The 24,660-nt window shown below is 44.2% G+C and overlaps 2 protein-coding genes across 5 annotated transcripts in view; one reads left to right on the top strand and one right to left on the bottom strand.

Moving 5' to 3' along the window:
* slc8a2a (solute carrier family 8 member 2a) overlaps positions 1–24,660 on the top strand; it is a 137,935-nt gene that overhangs the window by 30,304 nt on the left and 82,971 nt on the right. The gene's annotated exons all lie outside the window — the stretch shown is intronic.
* Positions 4,275–24,506, bottom strand: epn3b (epsin 3b). 3 transcript variants are annotated; one of them, XM_046039742.1, is made up of 12 exons: positions 24,231–24,506; positions 18,609–18,802; positions 18,226–18,384; positions 16,267–16,350; positions 15,440–15,746; positions 10,231–10,349; positions 9,307–9,396; positions 8,231–8,354; positions 7,901–8,071; positions 7,703–7,798; positions 5,634–5,924; positions 4,275–5,545 (listed from the first exon to the last, which is right to left on the bottom strand). In XM_046039742.1, exons 2-12 carry the CDS (start codon positions 18,675–18,677, stop codon positions 5,247–5,249), a joined length of 1,809 nt encoding a protein of 602 aa, XP_045895698.1. In that variant the 5' UTR covers positions 18,678–18,802; positions 24,231–24,506; the 3' UTR covers positions 4,275–5,246. The 3 variants fall into 3 exon arrangements, with proteins under 3 accessions (XP_045895698.1, XP_045895700.1, XP_045895699.1); XM_046039744.1 differs by having other exon boundaries at positions 7,901–8,068; XM_046039743.1 differs by lacking the exon at positions 24,231–24,506 and adding an exon at positions 23,658–23,892.

The following is a 24,660-nucleotide window of genomic DNA, read 5'->3' as shown; positions in this document are numbered from 1 at the left end:
AGGAAAGTAAATGAACAAAGACAGAGAGAGATTATATGTGTGGTTCCAGCCAGTGGTTCACTGCAGTTTGTTGAATGGTATCACCTGTACTACTGTGCCAGCTCAGTGTGTGAGACGTTCCCAGTGATTAAGATGTATTTAAATTTACAATGACCATAGTTACTGTAACAACATTAATAAACACCCCAGCACTCGGCTAAAACAGGGATGATCCAACAGCTGAAGTCATGATCTGAGTCAGGAATCAAAAAACATCAGTCCTGGATTTTGAAATATCCAAACTCTGCTACCCATTAAATTTACAGTACTTCCAGCATACAGCTGGCCAAGCCCTCCTGTTATTGTCATATTAATCCTCATCTGTTCTTTTTTGTCTGTGTCCTTATAAAATGATTCATGAGCACTAAAAAAAGAGGAACATAAGCCGCTTAACTTCTGTGTTACTCACTTTAGAAACACATACACTCTCTCTCTCCTCTGCCTAAAGTCCCGAGATATTTTTAATGAAGTCCTGAATTTTATTACGTAGACACACAATCCTCCTTAATCAGGGCACCACTCAGACAGGATGTAGGTTGGAGATTGCGCTGCAGAATAATTGCTCCCATGTTGCAGCAGCATCTTGATCAGACTAATTTATCGCTTTGACTACGTCTTAAAACTGGACGAAGGTCTCACTGTAGGCCAGGAACAACAGCTCCAGGGGGGCGACAGACCAGGGCCAAGGTCAAGAATTATGCTCTCATGCTTGAGCGCACGGTAAATGGGATCAAGAGAAGATTTGGCCTGACTGTACAGATACACCTGCTAACCACGAATTATTACATGTTTGTGTTACAGTCTGAACTGCACTGGGCCTGTGAAGCAAACCAGATATTAATTTCTGATTAATAGAGATTGATAGTACCAAACAGCCATGCATTATTAGGTATAAGACAATTATATTATTAAGATGTTTAAATTTTAGAGGTTCAGGTTGCGGTTATGAGTCCCTCTGAGTCCATTCTGCTCACTCATTCTCCGCAAATGTTCTCACAATCATTCACTGTAAACTGCCTGTTTTCTTCCCTTCCTCCACCAAATCAACACCACATGGCGATGCCGCATTTCAAATGTGCACAGTGAGCTGGGTTACTGTGTCTGGAGGTCGAGACTGCAGCTGTTTAGATCTTTAGATCTGTGATCAGACTGCACTTGATTTTGTTTGGACATTAAAGAGAAGGGAAGTGTGTGAGTGTGGCTGGAGGAATAGGCATGATTGGATTTCCTTCATTCATTTAGTTCCGCTTTGGGAACTGTGAGCATTTGACCTTTTGAGAGAGTTTGTGGTTGTTTTAATTCATCTGGTGCGGCAACATTTGCGGACACACACAGATAGGAGACACACGGTATGTTGTCAGCTGAGGATGGCTACAGGGGCCACAGCAGGAAGGAAGAAATCTCCACAACTACTAGCCATACTGCCATGAAAATTTTCCCTTGAGCAAGTCTTTAGTTAATGACAAGGTATCTGAAAAAACTAAAAGCCCAACTTCCATGGTCCCAGGCACTGAAACATTAGTTCAATGTGCTGATTGAATAAATGTTTCTTACAAGATACTGGGCATACCTATATAAGAAATGCAAGCTGTGAAATTATTTTTCTTACCAACTAAAAACAAAGATGTTTACAGCAGAGTTCATTGGTTTCCTTTCTTTAGAGATTGTTAGGTCTACCCATCATCAGTGAAATCAGCTGATGTAGTGTTTGGCTGGATGTGTTTAACTGTTGTTTACAGTACTACGTTTTGGACTCTTAAGTGTGCTGACTGCCGGTTTGCTTCACTGAGACATAAAATAATCACTTTTGCGAAATAGCTTAAAAAGAAAACCTGCAGGGTGCAAAAACAGTTGTACCCTGTGTCAATACTACCCTCTAGTGGTCAGTCAGCAGAACCAATCATATCAACGCCATCCTGTCAACAGCACCAGTTTCAACTCTTAGGGGGCTTTCACACCTGAAAGTATGCACCAAAGTTCATGTTTTGACACATTTTGATACATTCGGTTAGTTTTGGTTTGGTTTCACAATGCAGTTACCTATGCAGCGCATTAAAGGACTTTACATGACAAGACTTGCGTCATCATCCATGTGGGCTGCGTCTCCCTATACCTACTTGACATGGATTGGTTGAACAGTTCCAGCTTTGACCAGAATGAATGAATGAGGAATGTACATATGTCGTTGCCACTATATTGTTATTGTTATGGCATTAGCCTACTACCTGCAGCACCATCTTAGCTCGCAACACATTCTCATCTCAGTGCGTCAATTACTGACGCTTTGAGACAGGCTAGTTCAAATTCGCCAAATAATCGTCCTCATTGTGCAAACATTAGACCTAGGCTATATCTCTGCAGTGTTTCGGGATAACACCGGCAGGAAAGGGGGAGAAGACTGCAAGAAATCCTTCTGAACATCCGTTTGAGGAGAGACCATAAGAAAACCAGATCAGTTTCTTACGTGTCATCATATGCCTCATAACACGGGTGTAGGTTTGGGTTTTGTTATATGGGGGACAAAACATTTAAGTTAATAATAAATATATGTATAACATTAATTTCCTTTATACATTCCTGATGCTTTCTGATAAATAATGTTGTATTTGCATCTTTACTACAAAGAGCTTTGTACTTTACTGCCTTATCTTCATTTTAGGAGATTATTAACTGTAAAAAAATTTAAGATAGCAGTACAGTTAAAAAGGGATAACAGGGCACAAATGTGTGAAGAATGAAAAAAGAGAAAAGTTTTAACTCTGCAAGTTATACAATCCGACATGTTTTAAGCATACAGAGGCCTTTAAAGGGATAGTAAGTGACTGTAATCCAATACACTTTTTGTTAAATTCAGTGAATATAATAATGTTTGCTAGCTATCCCTTTTGTGTGTACTCTGGAAAAAAACCCATCCAGTTTTCCTACACAGCTCTAGATCTGTAAATGGAAAAAATAAAGAAAGTGGTGTGGACCTTGCCACACAACATTGCTCCAGCCAATCACCAACACTTAAGTGCAATTTATACTTCTGCGTCAAATCGACGGCTATGGCTACGGCTACGCAGACACTACGCTGCCACCTGACGTGCACCTCCTCAAAAATGTAATTACACGTCGAGTCGACGCGGACCGTAAGCTCTGTGATTGGTCGGCTGGGTAGCCTCGCAATGCCTCCGAGCCGACCGGAAGTACCCCGCGCTTTGAAGTAACATTTACTAGTGGCCAAAACAGCGGCTGTAACACAGTGAATATATATATTTGACCGTCGCAACCCAAGCGAAATGACTCATTTCGCTATCAGAATGTGGTCCATTCAGTCGGTAACATTTGAAAAGGCTACACCAGCCGCACGTTTACAATGTTACCCCCATTTACGTTAGCGGAGCGCTAAACCGGAAGTTAGCCTGCTCGGCCGGCAAAAGTCAACACAGTGGATGCTGTAGCGCTACTGCCGACTAGCGTTTGGGGGTGTAATTGCAAAATGACGGACACACCTACGCACAAGTATAAATGCATGGTTACGTGCGTAGCCTATGCCGTAAGGTTCGCACGTAGACCCTACGCAGGAGTATAAATGGGCCTTTAGTGCTTGTGCACAGGAGTGATGGGGGGTGGCAGTGGGAGAGATGGGCTCCAGGCAGAGGAGGATAAAGTTAAACGACCAGGCAAAGGGCGTTTCAAAGCTGGAGAAACCTCAGAGATTTAAAATTTGGGGGGGAGCACTGAAGGGAGGGGCGTGTTTTTTTTGCAGTTGAGGTCAAATATCAACAATCCATCTGCGGAATCACTTACTCTCCCTTTAAGTGTGTAACTTTTGGATACTGAACAGTGGCGAATGTGTGTACATTCGGCACTGTGTAATAAAGTGTACACAGCAATGATCTGCAACAGATGAAAAGACAAATTAATTCATAACACTGAATCATATGCACTTCAGAAATTATAATGCAAACACCATTCATTTATTGGTATACTATTTCATAATACTTTATAGGTATCATTCTGATAAATACTTATGTACCAAGCCTGTGTGTATCTATAGGCAGGCGTTTCACATTCAAGTCCAGGTTCAGTGCAGTGGTGACCAAATGACTCGTCTTGTCAGATTATTTTGTTCCTAACATAGAAGTGAACGAGGAGCAGAGGACAGGAGCTACGGCTCACTACATCAGGGTATTATCTGTATTCATTTTACCTTACTTCTCTTTATCTTTCCTTTACTCCTCCTTTATCTCTTCATCCCTCATTTTTATGAAATATAGTCATTGATCTCCCTGTGTTTTTTTTTTTTCATCTGTAGACAAATGCCTTTCCGTTCATTAAGGTTGAATCTAATTGGAGGAGGGACAGAGTGGTCTCCCTGAGGTCCTCTTCAATGGCGCCAATATCAACCAGCTGGGAATGCATTGTGGATCAGCTGTAGAGACAGGCACACGGGTCCGATAGGGTACAATCAGTGATCAGTTTAGGTCCAGATTGAGACAGTAAGGTCTAGATTTTGGCTGATTTAGTCCAGTTTTTAGTCCACCTGGATCCTTCAGGGGCTGCTTGCCTTAAAGGACAAATAACGTAACTAACTTAGGACCAGATGCTATTGATCTTGCAAAGTAACAAGGCAATGTAAAATAGATATCATCATGAAGATCTCTTCTCAGGTGCTCAGCAGGATAGAATAGTTTGGAGTCTAGGGGTGGGATGCATTCATGCTTTCGTCGGTGAAGCAGCAGCGGTAAGGGTCCTTGTGAAACTCTGTGGACAATCAAAGCATGTGGCTTTTAAAAGGAACAGTTCTGTCTCTGTGGTCAAAGGGTGCTCGGAGTTGATGGGGAAAAAAGGCATCAAGGGGACTGTTAAGATACACCCTGTTTGTTTGGTGGTGTGTGCATGATTGTGTTTGTGCACCTACAAGTGCGCCTGAGTGCATGTGGGTGTGCGTGGGTGTTTGTGTGAGTGCGTGAGTTCGCTTTTCTTCAAGAGTTCAGGTTATTTAGCAGCTGATGTGTCTTTAGACGGACACAAATACATCCAGTCCAAGACTGATCCGCTTCAAGTGGACTTTAAGTGTGCACCTTGACATCAGACCAGGAATCCGCAGTGCGGTTCAGGCTCATTTAAACTAATCTCATTGTAGTCAGCACAGACTCATCCAAAAAGAGTCCATTCCCTCATCTCCCTCTGCAGGCCAGAGCTTGAAAGACGCAGAAGTCTCAGAGGAAGGGGTTGTGGCTGTGTGTCTGTGTCTGCGACTGAGTGCGGGGCGCCGGTCGTGGAGAAAGGGGAAGCAGGGGCTGTGGGAGGTTAGAGGGAAGGTCCAGGAGTCCGGCAGGAGGTTGCGTGAGAGAGGAGGGGAGGGTGGGTGGCTGATGGTGCAGGGGCAGGGGCAGTGACGGGCTGTAGGAGAGCATGTGGGGGGGCAGTGGGGATGTAGAGGATGGCCGCATTTGGTTGAGGGTGAGGCGAGGCTGGTCGCAGTGGAAGGGGTTAGTGGGAGACGGAGCACTCAGACCTGAGGAGACAGAATTCGGAGAACGTTTTAATAATAGCATAGTCATGTTTCTGCAAGTAGAGCATGTTCTTGAATAGCTGTTTGTTACCTAAGAGGAAGGGGTTGTTCGGCATCTTGCTAGGGGGGTTGGAGGGTATCAGAGCATCTAAATTGACCAGCGAGGCCCCCGTAGGTCCCAGAAAGGCCTCTGGGGTTCGACACACACGTGTGACGACGCTGAGTGGGGGTGCTAGCCGAGACAGGTCAAACATCTCTGGGCTGGCCGACTCTCGTCCGTTGACCTGGGGTTTCACCGAAGGTTCTGTCCCAAATGGATCTGGCTTGGAATCTGCTTCAGCAAATAGGTCAGAGTCTGCCTTTACCCCAAACAGCTCTGCGTCTGCACCGGGAAATGAAAAAAAGGTTATAAAATTGTCATAGAAGAGATATGATGCAGTGTGATGTTGTAAGCTGCATGGGTGACAAATTAAAGGAACACAACATGCACACATGACATAGTTAGCTCTAGAACAGATTCAGTACTCCTTGTCACTGATATTGTGTTTTTTGATGAAGGTGGTGAACATGTTTCTCTAAAATCTTCTTCTTTTCTCAACTAGGTTGAAGTCTGGTAACGGTGAAGGCCATATGATTCAAATAATTTTTAAACCCATTCAGTGAGCTCTCATGCCCTACAAGGAAGCTTGTGAATTTGTTATTGTGAAGGAATAATTTATGCGTACTAACACACAGGTTTCCCCAGGTCATGATAGGATCAGTTGCTTAGCTAAAGTAAGCCAAAGTTGACAGCCGGGCACTCTTCAAATCTCTAGGTCACACGCAGTCTCTCCTGTCTGCCTGCATGTCGACTGACTGACGCAGCTGAGTTTATAATGATGCACTGAAGTAACCTGCCTGCTGTGGATTTTTGCTTTTTGCACTGTGTGGACTGCATGAACCTTGTTTTGGACTTTATCTGCATCGCTTTGTGTACGCCCTCAGTTACCGTGAGTGTTCAATAAATATTGCTAACTGTATCCTGCTCTCTGGTGTCTTGTGTTGGGCTTAAATCTGTCAGTCACTCGGCCGATCATGACAAGGGGTGAACAATAACCTTATTTGGACACTTAGTGAATTTCTGTAGATCTGGTAAGGATATATATTCCACAGACAGGAAGTATCCTTCAGATTTGGTGTTGGCATTTGATGGGTTTCCCTGTTTTTTTACTTGTTTCAGCAGTTATGTTTCTTCATTTGTTTCTTCATTATTTGTCACCCATCTGTATAAGATAAGTGGTAGCAAGTGGATGCAATAACAAGGACTTTCTGTATGTTACAATGTATCCATTGCAATAGTGACCCTGTGACACTTATAATGTTCTGGTTCAGAGACATGTTTGTAGTTTGTGTTTTGTCCTGCACCGCAGTACATTGTAACCACTTTAGGATGCCAAAAACAATGTTTATTTAAAACCAGTTTGAAATAAAATGTAATAGAAGTCTCACTAAAGGAATACAGATTACATTAAACTATGCCAGTGTTTTGATTACTGTGTCCATTCATAGGACATTTAATGCATTACATACATGCATTACAATATTTCCTTATTATTATTTAATATTTTGTCAATTTTATATATTTATAAATATATATATACACTTATTAATATTATAAATATATGTTTATTTATTTATATATTTATACAAATCCTCTCCCCCTGTAATATGTTTGGACAACACAAATCCAGAGTCATGAACATGTAAATAACTGCCACATTGTTTTGTTTTTCTTTTAAACATAGTTTGACAATTATTTTATAAGTTTTATGTGTTTATTCCATATTTAAATATGTTTAAATCTATTTCTGTAAACTGTATCTTTATGTCTAGCACCTGAGCCCTATAGCAAATTCCTCATACATGTAAAAAACTACTTGGCCATAAAGCTCTTTCTGATTTTGATTCTGATTCTGATACACACTAAATGTGAACAACACAGTAGGCTACCTTTGGTGTTGCTGCTCTGTGTGCATACAGTATGTTATCTTATAGTCAGTCTACCAGCTGTCCATAAGCAAGATTTTTTTCTTTCCAACCACAATCAATGCAGGAGACTTACTGCTTCTGTATATCTAAATGTACAGTAAAACCGACAGTGCTTCTGGCTTGTGGGACTACCTGTGGGACTTGCAGTTTGAGGGGAGGACACTTGAGGGACCTCTTGTTTAGGCTTCTCTTCTTCCTGCTCAGCAAAGGGATCTGTCCCATCACCACCTGCATGACAAATTGAAATCAGCACAGTCTAAAATATTTGGGCTGGCACTGAAAACTACAATGTCTTTGCACTTTGATGGTGCTGGTGTTTGTGAAAGGTACCTCCGTCTGTCGGGCTGTCCCACTCATGATTGACAGGACTGGAGGAGACAGGCGCTGCTTCCCAGGGGTCTGCATGCGAGTTGGCACACGAAGCCCAAGGATTGGATGCGTTGGAGGATGAGGGAGGGGCAGTCCATGGGCTGCCAATCACAGGAGTGCTGGAGTGGACTGCTGTGATGAGAGATGGACGGAAAAACACAAAACTCTGTGTGAAACTTCAAAGACACACAAACTTACAGAATCGGAAAAGACACCGAGAGATACTGTAAGTCCAGTTGGCCTTTATGTGTGTGTGTGTGTGTGTGTCTGTGTCTGTGATGAACCACCCACCTACAGAGTCCCAGGGGTCAGAGGTGACATTACAGGTGGGCTGGGTAGAGTCCCAAGGGTCAGTACGTGGAGGTGGGGCCTCAGATGAAGGGCCAAATATGTCCACCAAGTCCAGCATGGCTGACTACAGAGGGAGCAAAAGGGCTTTCTGTAAATCTGTGCCAAACATTTCTATTACTGGATGTACCGTTACAGTGATTATATAATGCAGGTGACACATACTTTAAAACACAATTACTTATTCTTGCATGTCTTACAGAAAGACATGGCTGACGCTTTTATCTAAAGCGACTTACAATTGCTATACATGTCAGAGGTCGCACGCCTCTGGAGCAACTAGGGGTTAAGTGTCTTGCTCAGGGACACAATGTTGGATGTCTCACACCTCATTACACCATGAGATGATCTTTACTTGATCTATAATCTTGGGACACCTATTGTATTTTGTAATGAATTAAAAGTATCAGTTAAAAGGCCAAAGTGATGATAGACAGGACAGACAAACAAGGTGATCTATGACATGTATCTGACCTTCTGAATATGCCAAGGAGTTTGTGAGTCAGAGAAGAAGTGAGAAGCTTCATCTTATGGAGCACATAAAAGTACAGAGAATTCTACGATAAGCAACACATTATAACCAATTACGAGCCGCGGGGACCTTTACATAAGGCAGCTGGTGACTCTGATTGGCTTGTTGACAGGCCAGTGAGTAAGGGAGCTGGTGCACTAAAAGATAAGGAGTATACTCTCAGGGAAGTGTCATGCTGAGCTCAAGGTTAGACAAGACAAAGTCATTATCATTCAGCAGGCACCTCTTTCTCCTCTCTCAGCTCTACAGTTTCTCTCTCGAACCTCGCTCATTATGCTGATCTGCATCTTTTTGTCTCTTTTCCCTCCTAATCGCACAGTGTGCACTATAAACTCCACTTCATTCTCTAAATGCCTGCCAACAACCACCTACTAATGCACCTGTCCACCTCTCCATGCGAACACACACTCACATGTGGCATGCATGCACCCACACACACACACATACTGTACAGTGGACACGCACACACAAACATTTTTAAATTCACCTCCTCATGTGTCCCTGACTGGCTCTCTCTCCTGCTCTCATCCAGGGCCTTCTGTAAAAGAGACTCGTCTCCTTGGCGACAGCATTGCTCCTGCAGGGGCGACATCGTGACATCATCAACAGTACCGCCACGGCAATGAGCAGGGATGCACACACACACAGACACACACACACACACACACACACACACACACGTACACGTACACACACACACGTACACACGTACACACGTACACACAAGCGTTAGTGGTAGTCTTTGGTTTTGGTCCCAGCAAAATGAAAGCTGTACTGGTGGCTTTTTTAGTGGTGTTGAAATATTTAGTCGACAATGACCAACGGCTGCTTTAAAAGCAAAGCTCAGAGAAAGAGAATGTTTTACATGCAGAAGTTTAAACATTACTTGTGTGAGAAAATAGAGATGTAAAAATTGGAGCGCTGCTAAAGGAGGATGAGATAAGGAAACAAAATCTGAACAGTTTGAGAGCTAGATACAACAGAAGTCCTGGAGAGGAAGGGAAATACGGTTAGGAAGAAGTTAAGAGGAAAGATGGCCACAGAGATGCATTAATTTAAGATGTAAGAGCCTGATCATCAAATACAGAGACTCTAGAGGGTTAATAAACGTGGACACTGCTTTTTTAAAGAATGAGGTGTGTTTCTGTGTGTGTGTACCTGCCGTTGCTTCTTTTTTTGCTAAGGCTTAAAGCAAACTGTAGCTGTGTGTCTTCATCCATCTCTATGGTAACAGAGGAAGGGCTAGCTAGATGAAGGTGGGCGAATGTTCAAAATGTTTGTTACAAAATTTTCATTATTGGAATCATCAAGAGGCAGTGAGACATGTGTGGCTCAAATACAGACGAAGACAGCGCATAGTGTCATACTTATTAGATTATACATGATCATAATAATGTGTGTGCTGTTTTACCTTCTGACTCTCCTCCCTGCTCATGGCTAAGGCCAGCTGGAGCTGCAGCTCCTCCTCCCCGCTGGTCTGAGGTCGGGCCTGCTCCAGGTCTGAGGCGGCGCGAGGAGACGAGGACGAGGCTGCAGAGTGAACAAGTGAGGGAGTTTGAGGCAGGGAGCAATAGTGGTGCGTAAGGAGAAGTGGTCAGATTGACGTGGGGATGCATGAGACAGGGGGCACAGGAGGCGTTGATTTGAATATTTTCAGGCCTACGCTGCAGTATTGATAATCTATGCGGTGGATTGGGCAAAGTGCTGGACTACAGCACAAAATGCATTTCACCAGGGATCAGCCTGAATACAAGTTAACACTTCATCCATTTATTCACACATTCAAATAAAATAAGATGTTCAGTGCCTCAGATAGGTTCAGACTTTAAAGCGGATAAAGTTAACATTTTATGATAACAATGACAATGTGAAAACAGTCACTTGTAGTGGTGAACCTATAATGAATTATCACCTGAATCTGCAGCTCCCCTCAGCTTCACAGAGTTTTATAGTGAGTTTAAGGGCAGGTTCACACCTAAAGGTCCGGTTCCTGCATAGAACTAATGTGAGGATGCAACATTGTTTAAATTTTCTAGTGGTTTGCGTTCACAAAGGCAAAATCTCTCCAGAAATTGTAAATAAAGGTAATGTGGTGGAAATATCATTTGATTATTAGTCAGCGGGTCAAAAACAAAACCCTCCATGTACTTACATACTACAGTACTTTGATGTACTGCTGAGCCAGTTTTTTTTTGTTTCATTTTTCTTTCACACGACGCTGCAGTTCACTGGAATCCATTCTCCTTCATTTTTTGCTGAATATTTATAATACATCAGTGTTCTTAAGCACCATTGTAATTGAGGAGCAAAGGTTTGTCCCCTACTAGTCGACATTTTGGTGGTAAACGCGAAACCAGTTCACCAGTCACTGGAAACAGCATGAGAAAACCAATGAAATGACACATAGTAGACTTCCCATCAATGGTTCGAATGGTGTTCACACCAGATATGACCCGCTCCAGATGAACATCTCGGGGAACAAGACACTGCGTCGGTGACGACACTATGGGAACGCCTCTGGGCGTGGCAGGGCTGAACATGAATGAAATCACTCCAATCCTATTGGTGTTGCTAGAACGGTAGCGTGTGACGGCGTAACTGGAGGTGTATATAAGCACGCCGGCACACAGGACACATTAGCCCTTTTTCTAACAAGCAAGGCACTGGTGAGGTGTGGCGGACCGACGCAGTGTCTCGTTCCCCTTCTCGGGGAACAAGGGTTACATACGTAACCCGAGACGTTCCCCTTCGAGGGAACTCGTACTGCGTCGGTGACGACACTATGGGAACGAGAATACCCACTTAGGCCGCCTTAACCCCGCCTGCCCCAGCGTGCAGAACCTGACGGCACGACTAGGAGGAGAGCGCACGGGTGCCGGGTGCAGAAGCAAGGTCCAGACTGTAGAACCAGATGAAAGTGTGAGGGGTGGCCCAGCCAGCCGCATCACACAAATCCTGGAGCGACGCCCCTGCGAGGAAGGCCCTAGAAGCCACCATGCCTCGAATAGAGTGCACCCTTACGGCCATAGGTGAAGGTAACCCGCGCACCTGATAGGCCAGGGAAATAGTCTGAACAATCCAGTTGTTGATCGTATGTTTGGAAGCGGGGAGCCCAGCCTTGGGGGACCCGAAACACACCAGCAACTGGTCTGCTTTCCTCCACCGGGAAGACCTCAGAGTGTAAATACTCAGTGCTCTGACCGGGCAGAGCAGATGAAGTCTCCCGTCCTCCGCCGTCACATGAGGTGGGGGATGAAATGCCTGCAGCACCGTGGACCCTGCCATCCTGGATGGGACCTTAGGGACATAGCCTGGACAGGGATGCAGGATGGCTCTGACCCTCCCCGGGGCAAACTCCAGGCATTGCGGAGACACCGAAAGTGCCTGGAGATCCCCCACCCTCCTCAGAGAGGTGATAGCGAGGAGAAAGGCCATCTTAAGAGTCAGGTGCTTGGCCTCAGCCGACTCCAGGGGTTCGAAGGGGGTCTCAGCCAGTGCTTCGAGAACCACTGCCAGGTCCCAGGTTGGAAGCCTGGAACGAGTCACGGGTCTCATCCTCCGGGCTCCAAGGAGGAAGTGCACGACCAGTGGAAGCCTCCCCAGAGGCCCGTCCCTCAGAGGGGTGTGGAACGCCGCCACGGCGGCCACGTATACCTTGAGTGTGGATGGGGAAAGGCCAGCAGAAAAACGGTCCTGGAGGAACTCCAGTACCATAGTCACCGGGCAGGTAACTGGGTCCACCGCTCGTTCTCTGCACCAGGTGGACACATTCCACTTCAGGCCGTACATCCTTCTCGTGGACGGGGCTCTGGAGCTGAGCAGCGTCTCAACTGTTCCTGCCGTGAGGCCCGCCTCCAGGAACTGGGCCCCCTCAGGGGCCAGACCCACAGTCTCCATAGGGCGGGGCAAGGGTGAAAGACCTGGCCCTGCGCCTGAGACAGCAGGTCCTTCCTCAGAGGGACCTGCCATGGCGGGCCCTCTAGGAGCAAAATTAAGTCCGAGAACCACACTCGGGCCACACTACTAACAGTAGGCTGACACCATCCTGACGGACCCGCTCCAGAACCCCTGGAAGCAGAGCGACTGGGGGAAAGGCATACAGCCGCAGCCTCGGCCACGTCTGTACCATGGCATCCAGCCCTAGCGGGGCTGGGGGCGAGAGGGAGAACCACAGAGGACAGTGCGTTGTCTCTTGAGACGCAAACAAGTCCACGTCTATGGGGCCGAACTCTTCGCATAACAACTCCACCACCTCGGGGTGGAGTCTCCATTCCCCGGGCCTCAGCCCCTGTCTCAACAGCAGGTCTGCTCCCTGATTCTGGGTCTCAGGGACATACATCGCTCTGAGGGACAGCAGTCTCTGCTGGGACCACAGGAGGATCCGATGCGCCAGTTTCCATAATGGGCGCGAGCGCAGACCACCCTGGTGATTCAAATAGGCCACCACCGCCGTGTTGTCGGTCCTGACAAGGACGTGGCGACCGCGGAGAGCGGGCAGAAAACTCCTCAGAGCTCTGAAAACCGCCAACATTTCTAGGCAATTTATGTTCTAAGAGAAATGATGCTCCTCCCAGGAGCCTCTCGCGAAGCAGCCGTCCATGACCGCGCCCCATCCCGTGAGTGAGGCGTCTGTCGAAATAATTGTCCGGTGACATGACGCTCCCAACACGGGCCCTTGGGACAGGAACCAAGGTTTCTTCCATACTGACAGGTAACGAAGGCACCTGCTCGTAATCCATATCAGATGGAACGGATTTCCCCTCGGGGAGAATCCCTTGGATTTTAACTACCACTGCAGGGCTCTCATGTGCAGCAGGCCAGACGGGATTACGCTGGACGCTGCTGCCATGAGACCCTACACTCTCTGAAAGTGTTTCACAGTGATGGAGCGGCCTAGCTTTATTCCGGGTACTGAGGACACAATGGACCCGACGCGTGCAGGCGACAGGTGGGCCCGCATCGTCATCGAGTTCCACACCACCCCTAGGAACGTAGTTTGTTGGGCGGGTGTCAGCACGCTCTTCTTTGTGTTGAGCCGCAGTCCCAAACGCCAAAGGTGGGCGAGGACTGTACCTCTGTGTGTATATTGTGTAGGCTGCCTCCTCTCTCTCTCTCTCTCTCTCTCTCTCACCCCAACCGGTCGAGGCATCTCTCTCTCTCTCTCTCTCTCTCTCACCCCAACCGGTCGAGGCAGATGGCCGCCCACCCTGAGCCATGGTTCTGCTCGAGGTTTCTGCCTCTTCAAAGGAAGTTTTTCCTTGCCTCTGTCGCCTAGTGCTTGCTCTTGGTGGGAACTGTTGGGCTTCTGTAAATAGCATCATAGAGTACGGTCTAGACCTGCTCTTTTATGAAAAGCGCTGTGAGATAACTGTTGTTGTGATTTGGCGCTATATAAATAAAATTGAATTGAATTGAAAAACCCTTGACTCCCGCTACGTCGCTATAGATCCGGAGCGGGGGAGTAGTCAGACGAGCTGAGAAGGGCTTGTCCCAGGACTTGCACAACTCATCATGCATGAGCCGCGCCGCCTCAGCGACCGCCGGGCCCGATCCACAGGGAGAGCGCAACCTGCCGTCTTGGGAGAAGAGAGCCGCACGGGACCTCAGCACCCTCAGGGGCAGGGCCTCGCAATGGCCGCAAGCAGCCCCCTCGAGAGCTGCCTGGGCATGTGGCATCCCCAAACAGGAAACACAGCTATGAGTGTCGCCCGCCGTGATGTAACGTGGGCACGGGAAAACACATCGCCTGAATTACTCACCAGCCATCTCTCTGTCTACCATCCTTCCAGGTAAGAGTTTGGATACTGTAGTCTTTCTTAACATGCCAGAGTGCCTGCTGAATAGAAAAGAGCTAATGTGTCCTGTGCGCCGGCGTGCTTATATACGCCTCCAGTTACGCCGTCACACGCTACCGTTCAAGCAACACCAATAGGATTGGAGTAGTTTCATTCATGTTCAGCCCTGCCACGCCCAGAGGCGTTCCCATAGTGTCGTCACCGACGCAGTTCGAGTTCCCTCAAAGGGGAACTCTGAGACAGCGAATCGAGACCACGCCTTTGAGGCGGACCAGAAAGAGGTTGTTTGATCTGCACCAGAGTTCAAGTCCAACGTTCAAACCAACATACAAAAAAAACACACCAAGGAGGTAAACAATCCAGTGTGTGAGAAAATGCTCTAAAAACCCTAGTCCCCTACAAAAGCATGTGTGCTGCTCTTTAATGTTTGTCCCCATCCTTAAAGTCTCTTCAATAAAATTGAAAAACATTGTTTGTAAACACATCAGTTAAAGCATAAATGTCACCTTATTAGTTCAGATAAAGAACCAAGTGACTAACTGGTGAAAAATGGTGGTGCATTGAGCAGCTGAAGAGCCAGATTTTTCCCTCGGGAGAGGGTGGAGACCAAAAACAGAGCTAAAAGAAAGAGAATATTGGACTTGATTGATCATGTTGCTCTGTACTGCTGGATATGTAATTAAGCTACTGTTTGCAGTTTGTCATGAAGTTAAAAGGTGATGATATGTGAATGTTGTGTTCACATCTTTTTTCCGCTGCCCCCAACTGGCCAAAAATATTATTATTAAAAATATTATTGCAGGTTTAAATACTCACAGTACTCACAGTTAAAGGAGGAGGGAGAGCCTCTGGAGCGGCTGAACTCTTCCCCATAGAGCACAGCCATGCTGGGCTGGCTTGTTCGCCTGCCTGGGTGGTAGGACGGGGGGATACCTCCGTACACACCCCCACCCCCTCCGCCTCCTCCGCTGCCTCCCCCAGCCATTCGTTCCTTGGTCTTTAGGGCTTGACTTCTCTCCTGACGGAGCCGCTCCTCATCCCGGAGCAGACATACTAGTTGGCGTGCTTTTTCTCTTACATTGGCCCCCTGGTCTCTGCCATCACGGTCCACGTACTGGAAATCACGTAGCGTCTGAACCACACATAGACAAAAGACCTTTTCATGATCTTTTAGAGATTAACTTTAACTTTCAAAACTAATTATAATTTAAGTCGTCGTTAAGAACATTCAGGAAAACCTCAATAATCGGATCCTTGGGAATAATGATATTCCAGTTTGATCAGAGTATGTATGGTATGAAAAAAATTATAGTTTGTGCATGATTTTCTGAAAATGTTAACTCCTGCTTTTTATATTTTTCAGTTATGCAATAAATATTTACTCTTGACTCAACAATTTCATCTCAAGAATCCATTATAAAAAATAGCTCAACCTGTTCAAAATAAGAATTCTTTCAAATTTTCTTTTACTAGTTGATTGTTTTCTTCACTGTTAAGTGTTTAATGTAAGTTTATTGTCTTGGGTGCAGTGATGATATGTACTCTAGGAAGAGTAGTGGTTGTTAAGGTAACAACTAGTGAAGATTCAAATGATCAGTAAACAATAAACCAGCTCTTCTCCTGAGATATTCAGATTTCTCTCAGTCCACTACCTGAATAGTGAATGCGTTCTCACGGCACTGTTGGGCCACTCTCTCTGATCCTGTTTTCAGCAGGTAATCCAACAGAGTCAGCGCCTGGAGGAAAACGCTGATTACAACACTGGTACTGCAAAATTTGTATTTTGTGACATCTCAATTCTACACATTGCATTTGTAAAAAGAATACATACATATTATTAAATAGAACTACTGTATAGCGATATGAGCAATGAAATGGATACAGGAACGAATGGTTTAACAAGATGCTTCCTGTAGCGCCTCAAGATGGCACTAAAGGAAGCATCAGGAGTCATCCTCTGAGGGACCATGAATGTCTACACAAGCTTTCACGGCAATCCATCTGATAGTTGTTGAGCCATGCATGGTAGCTTGGCTAAAACCTGAAAGTGGAGGAAAATAGGAACAATCCCAGGTTCCTCTTCAACACTGTAGCCAGATTGACGGGAAGCCACAGCTCTAAGGAACAAGGTGTCCCTCTTGACCTCAGTAGTGACATTTTTATGAACTATTTTAAAGTTTTTTTTGTTATTAGAAATAAAAATAAAAACAGCACCTCCTGTCTTCAATGGATGCCAACCTGCCCTTAGTCTCCTGGGAAGCACCTTTAAAACTCAATGGATATTTGGACTGTTTTGCTACCATCAACCTTCACCAACTTACTTCAGTTGTGTCCTTGTCCAAACCAACAACTTGCCTCACAGACCCCATTCCAACCAAACTGCTCAAAGAGGTTTTGCCATCAGTTGGTACTTCTTTGTTAAATATTATCAGCCTTTCTTTAACAACAGGCTATGTACCTCAGTTTTTTAAGGAAGCGGTTATTAAACCACTTCTTAAAAAGCCTACTCTTGATCCAGGGGTTTTAGACAGTTACAGACCGATATCTAACCTTCCTTTCATATCCAAGATCCTTGAAAAAATCGTGGCAAATCAACTCTGTGAATTTTTGCATAGCAACAACTTATTGGAAAAATTTCAGTCAGGTTTCAGAATGAATCATAGTACAGTCCTCCGAGGCACATTGTCACATCTCTTAAGTCTCTCCAGTTAATACATAACGCTGCTGCACGCATACTGACAAGAATCAGTAGGAGAGATCATATCACCCCTGTTTTAGTAACTTTGCACTGGCTCCCGGTAAAATTGAGAATTGATTTTAAAATACTTCTTCTTACATACAAAGCCCTTAATGATCAGGCACCATCCTATCTGAAAGAACTCCTTACACCATACTGCCCCACTAGAACACTGCGTTCCCAAAATGCAGGGCTTCTTGTAGTGCCTAGGGTCTCCAGATGTAGAATAGGAGCCAGAGCCTTTAACCATCAGGCACCTCAGCTGTGGAATCAGACCCCTGTCTGGCTTCGGGATGGTTTTTCTGTATTTTGTGAGAAGGCTTATAGTTTGGGCTAGGGTATTTTATGAATTTTTATACATTTTAATTGTCTATTTTATTTTATTGTATTTATTATTAGTTTTATAATTGTCTATTTTATTGTTGTTTTTTAAAGTGTGTTTCTTATGTGTTATTAGCCTTTTTTCTGCAAATTCTATGTGTCTCTGTTTTCTGTGAAGTGTACTGGGACCACACAGCTGGTGATTTTACACTTTAATAAACTTTGACTTGACTTGACTTGACTTGACAAACATGTGAACAAAGTACAGGGCAGGAGGAGAGGGGCTAGAGAGGGACACAGGAAGAAGCAGCAGCAGACAGAAGCGTGAAGGTGAAGTGTGTTTACAGAGGGAGAAATTTTAATAAATGATTAAAGAAGCAAAATGTGAAGGGAGGGAAGAGGTGGTGAGTTACCTGTGGTGAGAGGGAAGTTAAGGAAACAGTAAAATCAAGAGTAAACAAGCAGAAAGGAAGAGAAACACATTTACAGAGAGGATTTATAATTAAATTAAGTAGTGATTTCTGACATAAAAAGCATGTCTTCATGAGGTCACCTTGTAGACATGTCTCCAGTTCTTGCCGCTGTCGTTGAGACGTTTCCACACCATGCCCATGACCTCAGCAAATGCCACCACATTGAAGGTCAAGTCAGCGATCTCTGACATGAGAGACGAGGACGGGCCCCATGGATCGTTCGAGGTGGCCTCGCGAACCTACACGTCACATATATGCCAGTGCTTACATTTCATGCAGATAATGTTCTTTTTCATCCAGAGTAGTAGTGTCATCATCATCAGTGAGAGATCAAAAGTGTAAAAAGTATGTTTTCTTCAGATGTGTTTTGATCTGACGAGAGTTAATTTAGAGGAGTTTACCCTGCCTCCCACATAAAAGATGCTGCACATCAATAACACCTGAAGGAGTTCATTTGTTATACCTTGATCTCTGCTTCTGAATAGTTGTGCACAATATTCTTCACCTGCCGGCGCAGGGCTGAGGTTGTCATGGTGACAGGTGATGAAGGATGGAGAAAGTGAAAAACAAACGCTCAACAGGTGAAGAGGGCGGGTGACAGGGGGAACGCAGTGGCAATGAAGGCTCCTCTTCTCTTTCAGGGGTTACCGGATGCTCCTATAAGGGAGAGACAGAGAAAATGTAGGACCAAAAACTACAACCATCAAGTCACTCTCACTCTTTTAAGGCTGATCTAGACCAGTTTTTAAAGTCTGACATTGTGCCCCACAGCGCCAATGGGATAGTAATGTTTGGAAAATGCTTTGGGATGTAGACAGTAATGCTGCCTTTGAGACACCTTGGAAATCGGAAATCTCCCAGCTGAAGTTTCCAGCCTCCAACCTCAAAGTGAACAAAAAACATTGCTACGTCTAACTACATCAGTTGTTAATTTGCAAAAGTCCTATATGTCCTAATGTTTTCACATTTTTAAAGTTTTCCCGAATAATCTTTGTTCAGAAAAGACATCTGCAATTAATTTACACACAGAACAGGTTTTACTATATTATAGTAGGGCTGGGCGATATGGCCAAAAATGTTATCACGGTAAAAACATTTCATATCATTCGATATCGATAATTATCACGATAAATGTCAAATCACTATTTCTTTCAGTTTTAAAGGCAGATTTTTGCTCCTGAGTGAAAATTGAAGAAACCAGATGGTTAATTATGTGGATAAACATTTCTTTATGGTCAGAATGTGACAAACACTTGACGTCAAAAACAGTGGATCACTTCACAAATCTGAGCTAGAACATTCAAAATTATTATCTTTTTCAACAAATATGATTAGTTAATCTTTTTTCAGGCCTCTTTTTTTCAACAAAATAAATATTTTTATAGAAAAATTAGGTGCTAATTTGTTTGTGATTCAAATGAATTAAAGCAAATATTTATTGACGATATATTGAACATTTATTATAATGTTATTCAGGAAAATTATATTGCGATAATTATCATTATTGTTTTATTGCCCAGCCCTATATTATAGTATGAATTATTTAAATTAAATACAGGCAAATATATTTTATGTTGCCTTTTAGTTTATGGTTTACCATTTACGTGTGCTTCAATAGGAGCTGGCATTTTTGTGTGATGTCCTTCAACTGCTTCTCGTGAAGTCGGGGTACATGTTTTTGCTCCACAAGTAGGAACTCTGACTTTGAGTGATGTTCCATTGTACCTTTTCTAGTTGGATGTTGGAAACTTCTGAGTTCTGAGTTGTGTAGAACGCATTTCTCTGAATTCAGTGAGTAATGCTGTGGGCTACAACATTTTTACTCTGTACTGGTTTACATCTTGGCAAAATTGCACCATAATAAGTATGCTATGCCAAATGTCTGTTCAGCCAAATATCACTGGATTACTTTGATACTGAAGAAAACTTCAGATGATTCTCAGGCAAATTCTAGAGTTATAAGAAGCGTACTTTTTCTGTGATTTCTAACTCATTATGACAATGCTAACGTGCTGATATTAAGCAGGTATAATGTTTACCATGTTAACCATCTTAGTGTAGCGTGTTAGCATACTAACATTTGCTAATCAGCCCTAAACACAAACTACAGCTGGGTCTGATGGGAATGCCATTACATTAGCAGGTATTTGGTCATAAACCAACCAAAGCTGAAATCTGTCCCTGATGATGGCGCTAGAAGAAAAGTTAAGGGACCACCAAAGTGATTACAATTCATCCTGAGGGAAACATGAACAACATTGCCATCCATGTGGAGTTGTTGCTAGCATGGCTCAAGGTAAAGGCTGCACTAGTTGATTTGATGATGGACGATGTCGGCTGAATGAGTGGCTCATATTTATTTCCCAGTCAGGAAGTAGGTCACACAAAAGCTCTGGCACTCAGGTGTCTGATGAAGCCTCTTGGTAGCTTAGGCCAACACACACACACACACACACACACACACACAACCCATTTTTCTATTCCACATTCATATTTCGGAGAGGAATCAAGGGAATTGATCATCAAGGGTTCCTGTGACACTTCTCCTCTGCCTGCGACTAAGCCTTCACAGAACAGACATAATTCACCAGACCAAAGCTGAACTAGGGTGACCTCACTAAACTGTCATTAAAGAGAGTGATACTTTGCAAATCAAACATCATTTTGATCACAACATTGTTTTGTTCTTCTTTTGAAGGAAGTTCAATATTGAATTAAAGCTGCAAGCAGTGTTGGGCGGGCCTCGCATGTGTAGCATGTCGAGGTGTGAGGCGGTCACGTTGCAGATTCTGGAGCTCTGCCGGTGCAGCTGTGAATTTGCCACGCGCTTTGGACGCTGCACAAAGGTGTTAAACGTCAATTCCTGGGTCCCTTTTGTGGCGCTACAGAGCACTTGGCGCTATGACTATAATTGAATATTGGCATGTAGATGTGTTCCGAGCAGGACTGTTATCAAGCACGTAAAGTTTGGTACAGATTTGAGCATGTCCAGTGAAGTAGTGACAAATTCCATTTTCATGGCAAAGCATGGAACTTCGCTGCCACGCCACGGATAACATCATGCTTTACAAGATGACATTATCAATATGTTAAGGATTTTCTGAAATAGTAGAGTAGGTAAGTAGATACAGCCAACCTGCAAGAAGTGTTTCATCAAAGCACAGAAGTAGTTACATCCTTTTGCCAGAAGCTGGCGCTATGGCTTTGAGTGAATATTGCCTTGTAGATGTGTTCAGGGTGGGACGACAATATTAGCTTAGCACATATATAATGTCAGCTGATAAGTACAAATCTTGCTCAGAATTCATGAAAGAAATGTATCTTATCAGAAATGTTTGTTTATATTTTGTGTTTATGTCAAAGACAAATAGGCAGAAATATTGTTATCAGATGTTTTAAACTCAAATATTGGTATTGACCTTAAAAAATCCCATTAGTCAGGCTGTAATGTATACCGGACAAAGCATAAAAAAATATCTGTATATAATACTGCAATGAAACTCATTTGTATACAACACTACACAAGATACTAGATAATACAACATTCAATTTTGTTATATTAATCAATATTTCATAAAGTGTGCAGTATATTTCTATTTGATGATGTAATGATAATAGTAACTCACAAGAAGGAGAAAAATAGAGACTAAATCCCTTTTTGCAGTAATGGTTATGCAATAAGGTCATAATCTGGTGTATTTTACTTGTTTTTATTCATTTCATGCCACATTCGGATTATGAGAGAAAAGGGCTCCTGGGCACAGACCCGTAAAAAGGCTTCCCCTCATCTCCCAGTAGGCCTACGCGTTACATTTCTCTGGCATCTTTTTCTGAAACATTTTGTAGGTTAACTAGAATTTAAAAGGGCTGCTTTACCTGAAATTCAAGTTTTGCTCACGCTGGAGATGAAGAGAAAATTGCTCACAATTGCTCTCATTATTTATTTATTTATTATTAGCTTAGCATAGCCATGTGAAAAAATAAGCAAAAGATAATAAACATAAACAATGGATCAAACTCAGAATTAAAGAACTGGGATCAGACACAAGCTAATGTGAGCAAGGCACCCCTATGTTTGACTCAAATTTGACTTTCCAAGATAAAGTGGTTCCGGCTTATTGGGCCCTTTAGCTTGTGCCCAGTAAGCCAGTACGAACATTATTAACAGATTGCCACTGCCACAATCATGGACACAAACAATAATGTTTATATTTAACAATTACTGACTTTTAAAAGACTCTTGTGCCTTCTTCATCCTTTAAAATGGATGTCACTGTCCACTGCTGCTCTATGACAAGTTCACAAAGGCTGCCACACCGACACAAGTCACAGGATGCCTCATCCAGCCGAAAAAGCAAACATCAGCAGAAGCACAGAGGAACTGAGATGCACACAGCAGGGACACAAACAGAAAACTCTGAGAGGAGGATGGACTAGACAGAGTGTTTGTGTGTGTGCAAGAGAGAGAGAGAGAGGGAGAGAGAGAGAATGAAGGGCATAAAGAAGAAAGTGAAGCTCAGCAACTTCAGCCCCTATCACCTTTCTGCAAAATCATCTTCAATGCTGTGTTTGGACACACACACACACACACACACACACACACACACACACAGATGCACATTCACACAAACTTTATTAAAGTCTGGCGCTGTATAATGTGTTTGAAACTATTTCTCGCAGTCCACACATGGACAAACAACCACTCACACCTAAGGACAATTTTGGAGACACCAATTAACCTTGCCTGCATGTCTTTGGATGGTGGGAGGAAGCCGGAGCACCCGGAGAGAACGGACAAGGGGAGAACATGCAAACTCCACACAGAAAGGCCGGGGAAATCGGGGTTTGAACTCATGACATGACAGTCTTGTTGTGAGGTGCCAGTGCTAATCACTGCACCACCGCGCCGCCAAACTGTTTATGTTTATATGCAAAATCTTAATATGAAAGTTACCTAGTAACTATAGCTGTTAAGTAAATGTAGTGCTGTAAAAAGTACAATGTTACTACACTAAATGTACTTTCCACCATAGCTATTTGACTTGTATATTGCCTTCCTCTTCCATCTCTCCTATTATGAATCCAACCCGTCTAGGCCAGAGCAGAAAAGCAATAAAATAAATGTTATATTTAATGCGATTATTCGACAAGCTAATAACCGACTTGTGAAAAAGTTAAAACGTTGTGATAAATTGTCTGAGTACAACAACATATGTGCACCATTATGTGAATCCACAAACACCAACTGGCGTCCTTTAACCAGAAGTAGGCCTACAAAATCCACCCTGAAGCATAAAGTAATTTTAAACGTAGCCTAATGTGTGAAATGATGAAATATTGTACAGCACATGCAGCACAGAGACAGACAGGGGTGATGAGGTTACCCAGGGACAAACTGTGGAGCTGCTCTGTGAATAATGCAACAACTCCTGAAAGCGCCCATGCTGGTTTTACTGGGATATGGGTACATTTACTTATTCACGGATGTAAGTTCTACATTCAAATGACTCACCTGGGTGTCATAACTTAGACTGATACTCTCTGAGCCACAAAATCAAGATGGACCAACACCACCAAGAGTCACTCGATGAAATCATCAACTCATGTCGTGATGCTCAACTCTATGGGGTCAGCTGTCTGTAGACACTAATCAGCTGCAATAGCACACTGTGACTTCTGCTTGAGCTGCATTTTTACTTAAAATACTAAACCTGACACGATCATCTGGCCTGATGCCTCAAATTGCACAACACAGAAAACAAACGTCAGCCCGTCGTCCACGTTTATCGTTGCGCATGCGTGCTGTGCTAGGCTACGCTACTGTATATTTAAGGTGGCTATGGAGCGGAGTAGGGCGCCCAGGGGTCTGCATAATGCAATACACCCCATCGAACACACACACACGCTCTTGCAGTGGATTCCCTGTGCGGGTTGCCATGTGTAGCACAGATTCCCGTGGAAGGCTGCCACAGGAGTGAGATGTAGGTCGGCAACATAGCGCAATAAATAGTAGACTGGTATATCCACTTATAATGAAAATTAATGGCCCCAAAAGCCAGCTATGGAGAGGAGGAGTAACGCTTACCTTGTCCATTGCTCATCTTCCGCCTGTTCCACTGAGCATCCTCTCCACGTCCCGATAATATCCCATCCGCTGGGATCGGCTAAGAAGGGCGACCACAATTATACCCCCCTCCGCACCTATATCCGGCAAACGCGAGAGCGGGACGACTGGCGGGTGTTTTTAGGAACCCCTGAATGGGAACGTCAGTGTCTAAATCCCGGCCTATATTCTGGATGATGCGAGCCGCTCGGGCAGGCAGTCAGTGGTGAAAATCCGCATAGGACAAGGATAAGCCACAGCACACGGCTTACTCACTCTCTCTCTCACTCAGGCAGCCTCATCCACACACGCATACGGCACCGGCAGCAGGCCACGCACGCACAGCACACACGGCGATCACAACGGGGAGCGTAAAAGAGGGGGCGCGGCGTTTGCAGAGTCAGCGGTAGGC

Source organism: Micropterus dolomieu, linkage group LG23 (assembly GCF_021292245.1).
Source record: "Micropterus dolomieu isolate WLL.071019.BEF.003 ecotype Adirondacks linkage group LG23, ASM2129224v1, whole genome shotgun sequence".
NCBI classification, from domain to species: Eukaryota; Metazoa; Chordata; class Actinopteri; order Centrarchiformes; family Centrarchidae; genus Micropterus; species Micropterus dolomieu.
Note: the sequence above shows the minus strand (reverse complement) of the source record. Positions and strands in the feature narration are given on the sequence as shown.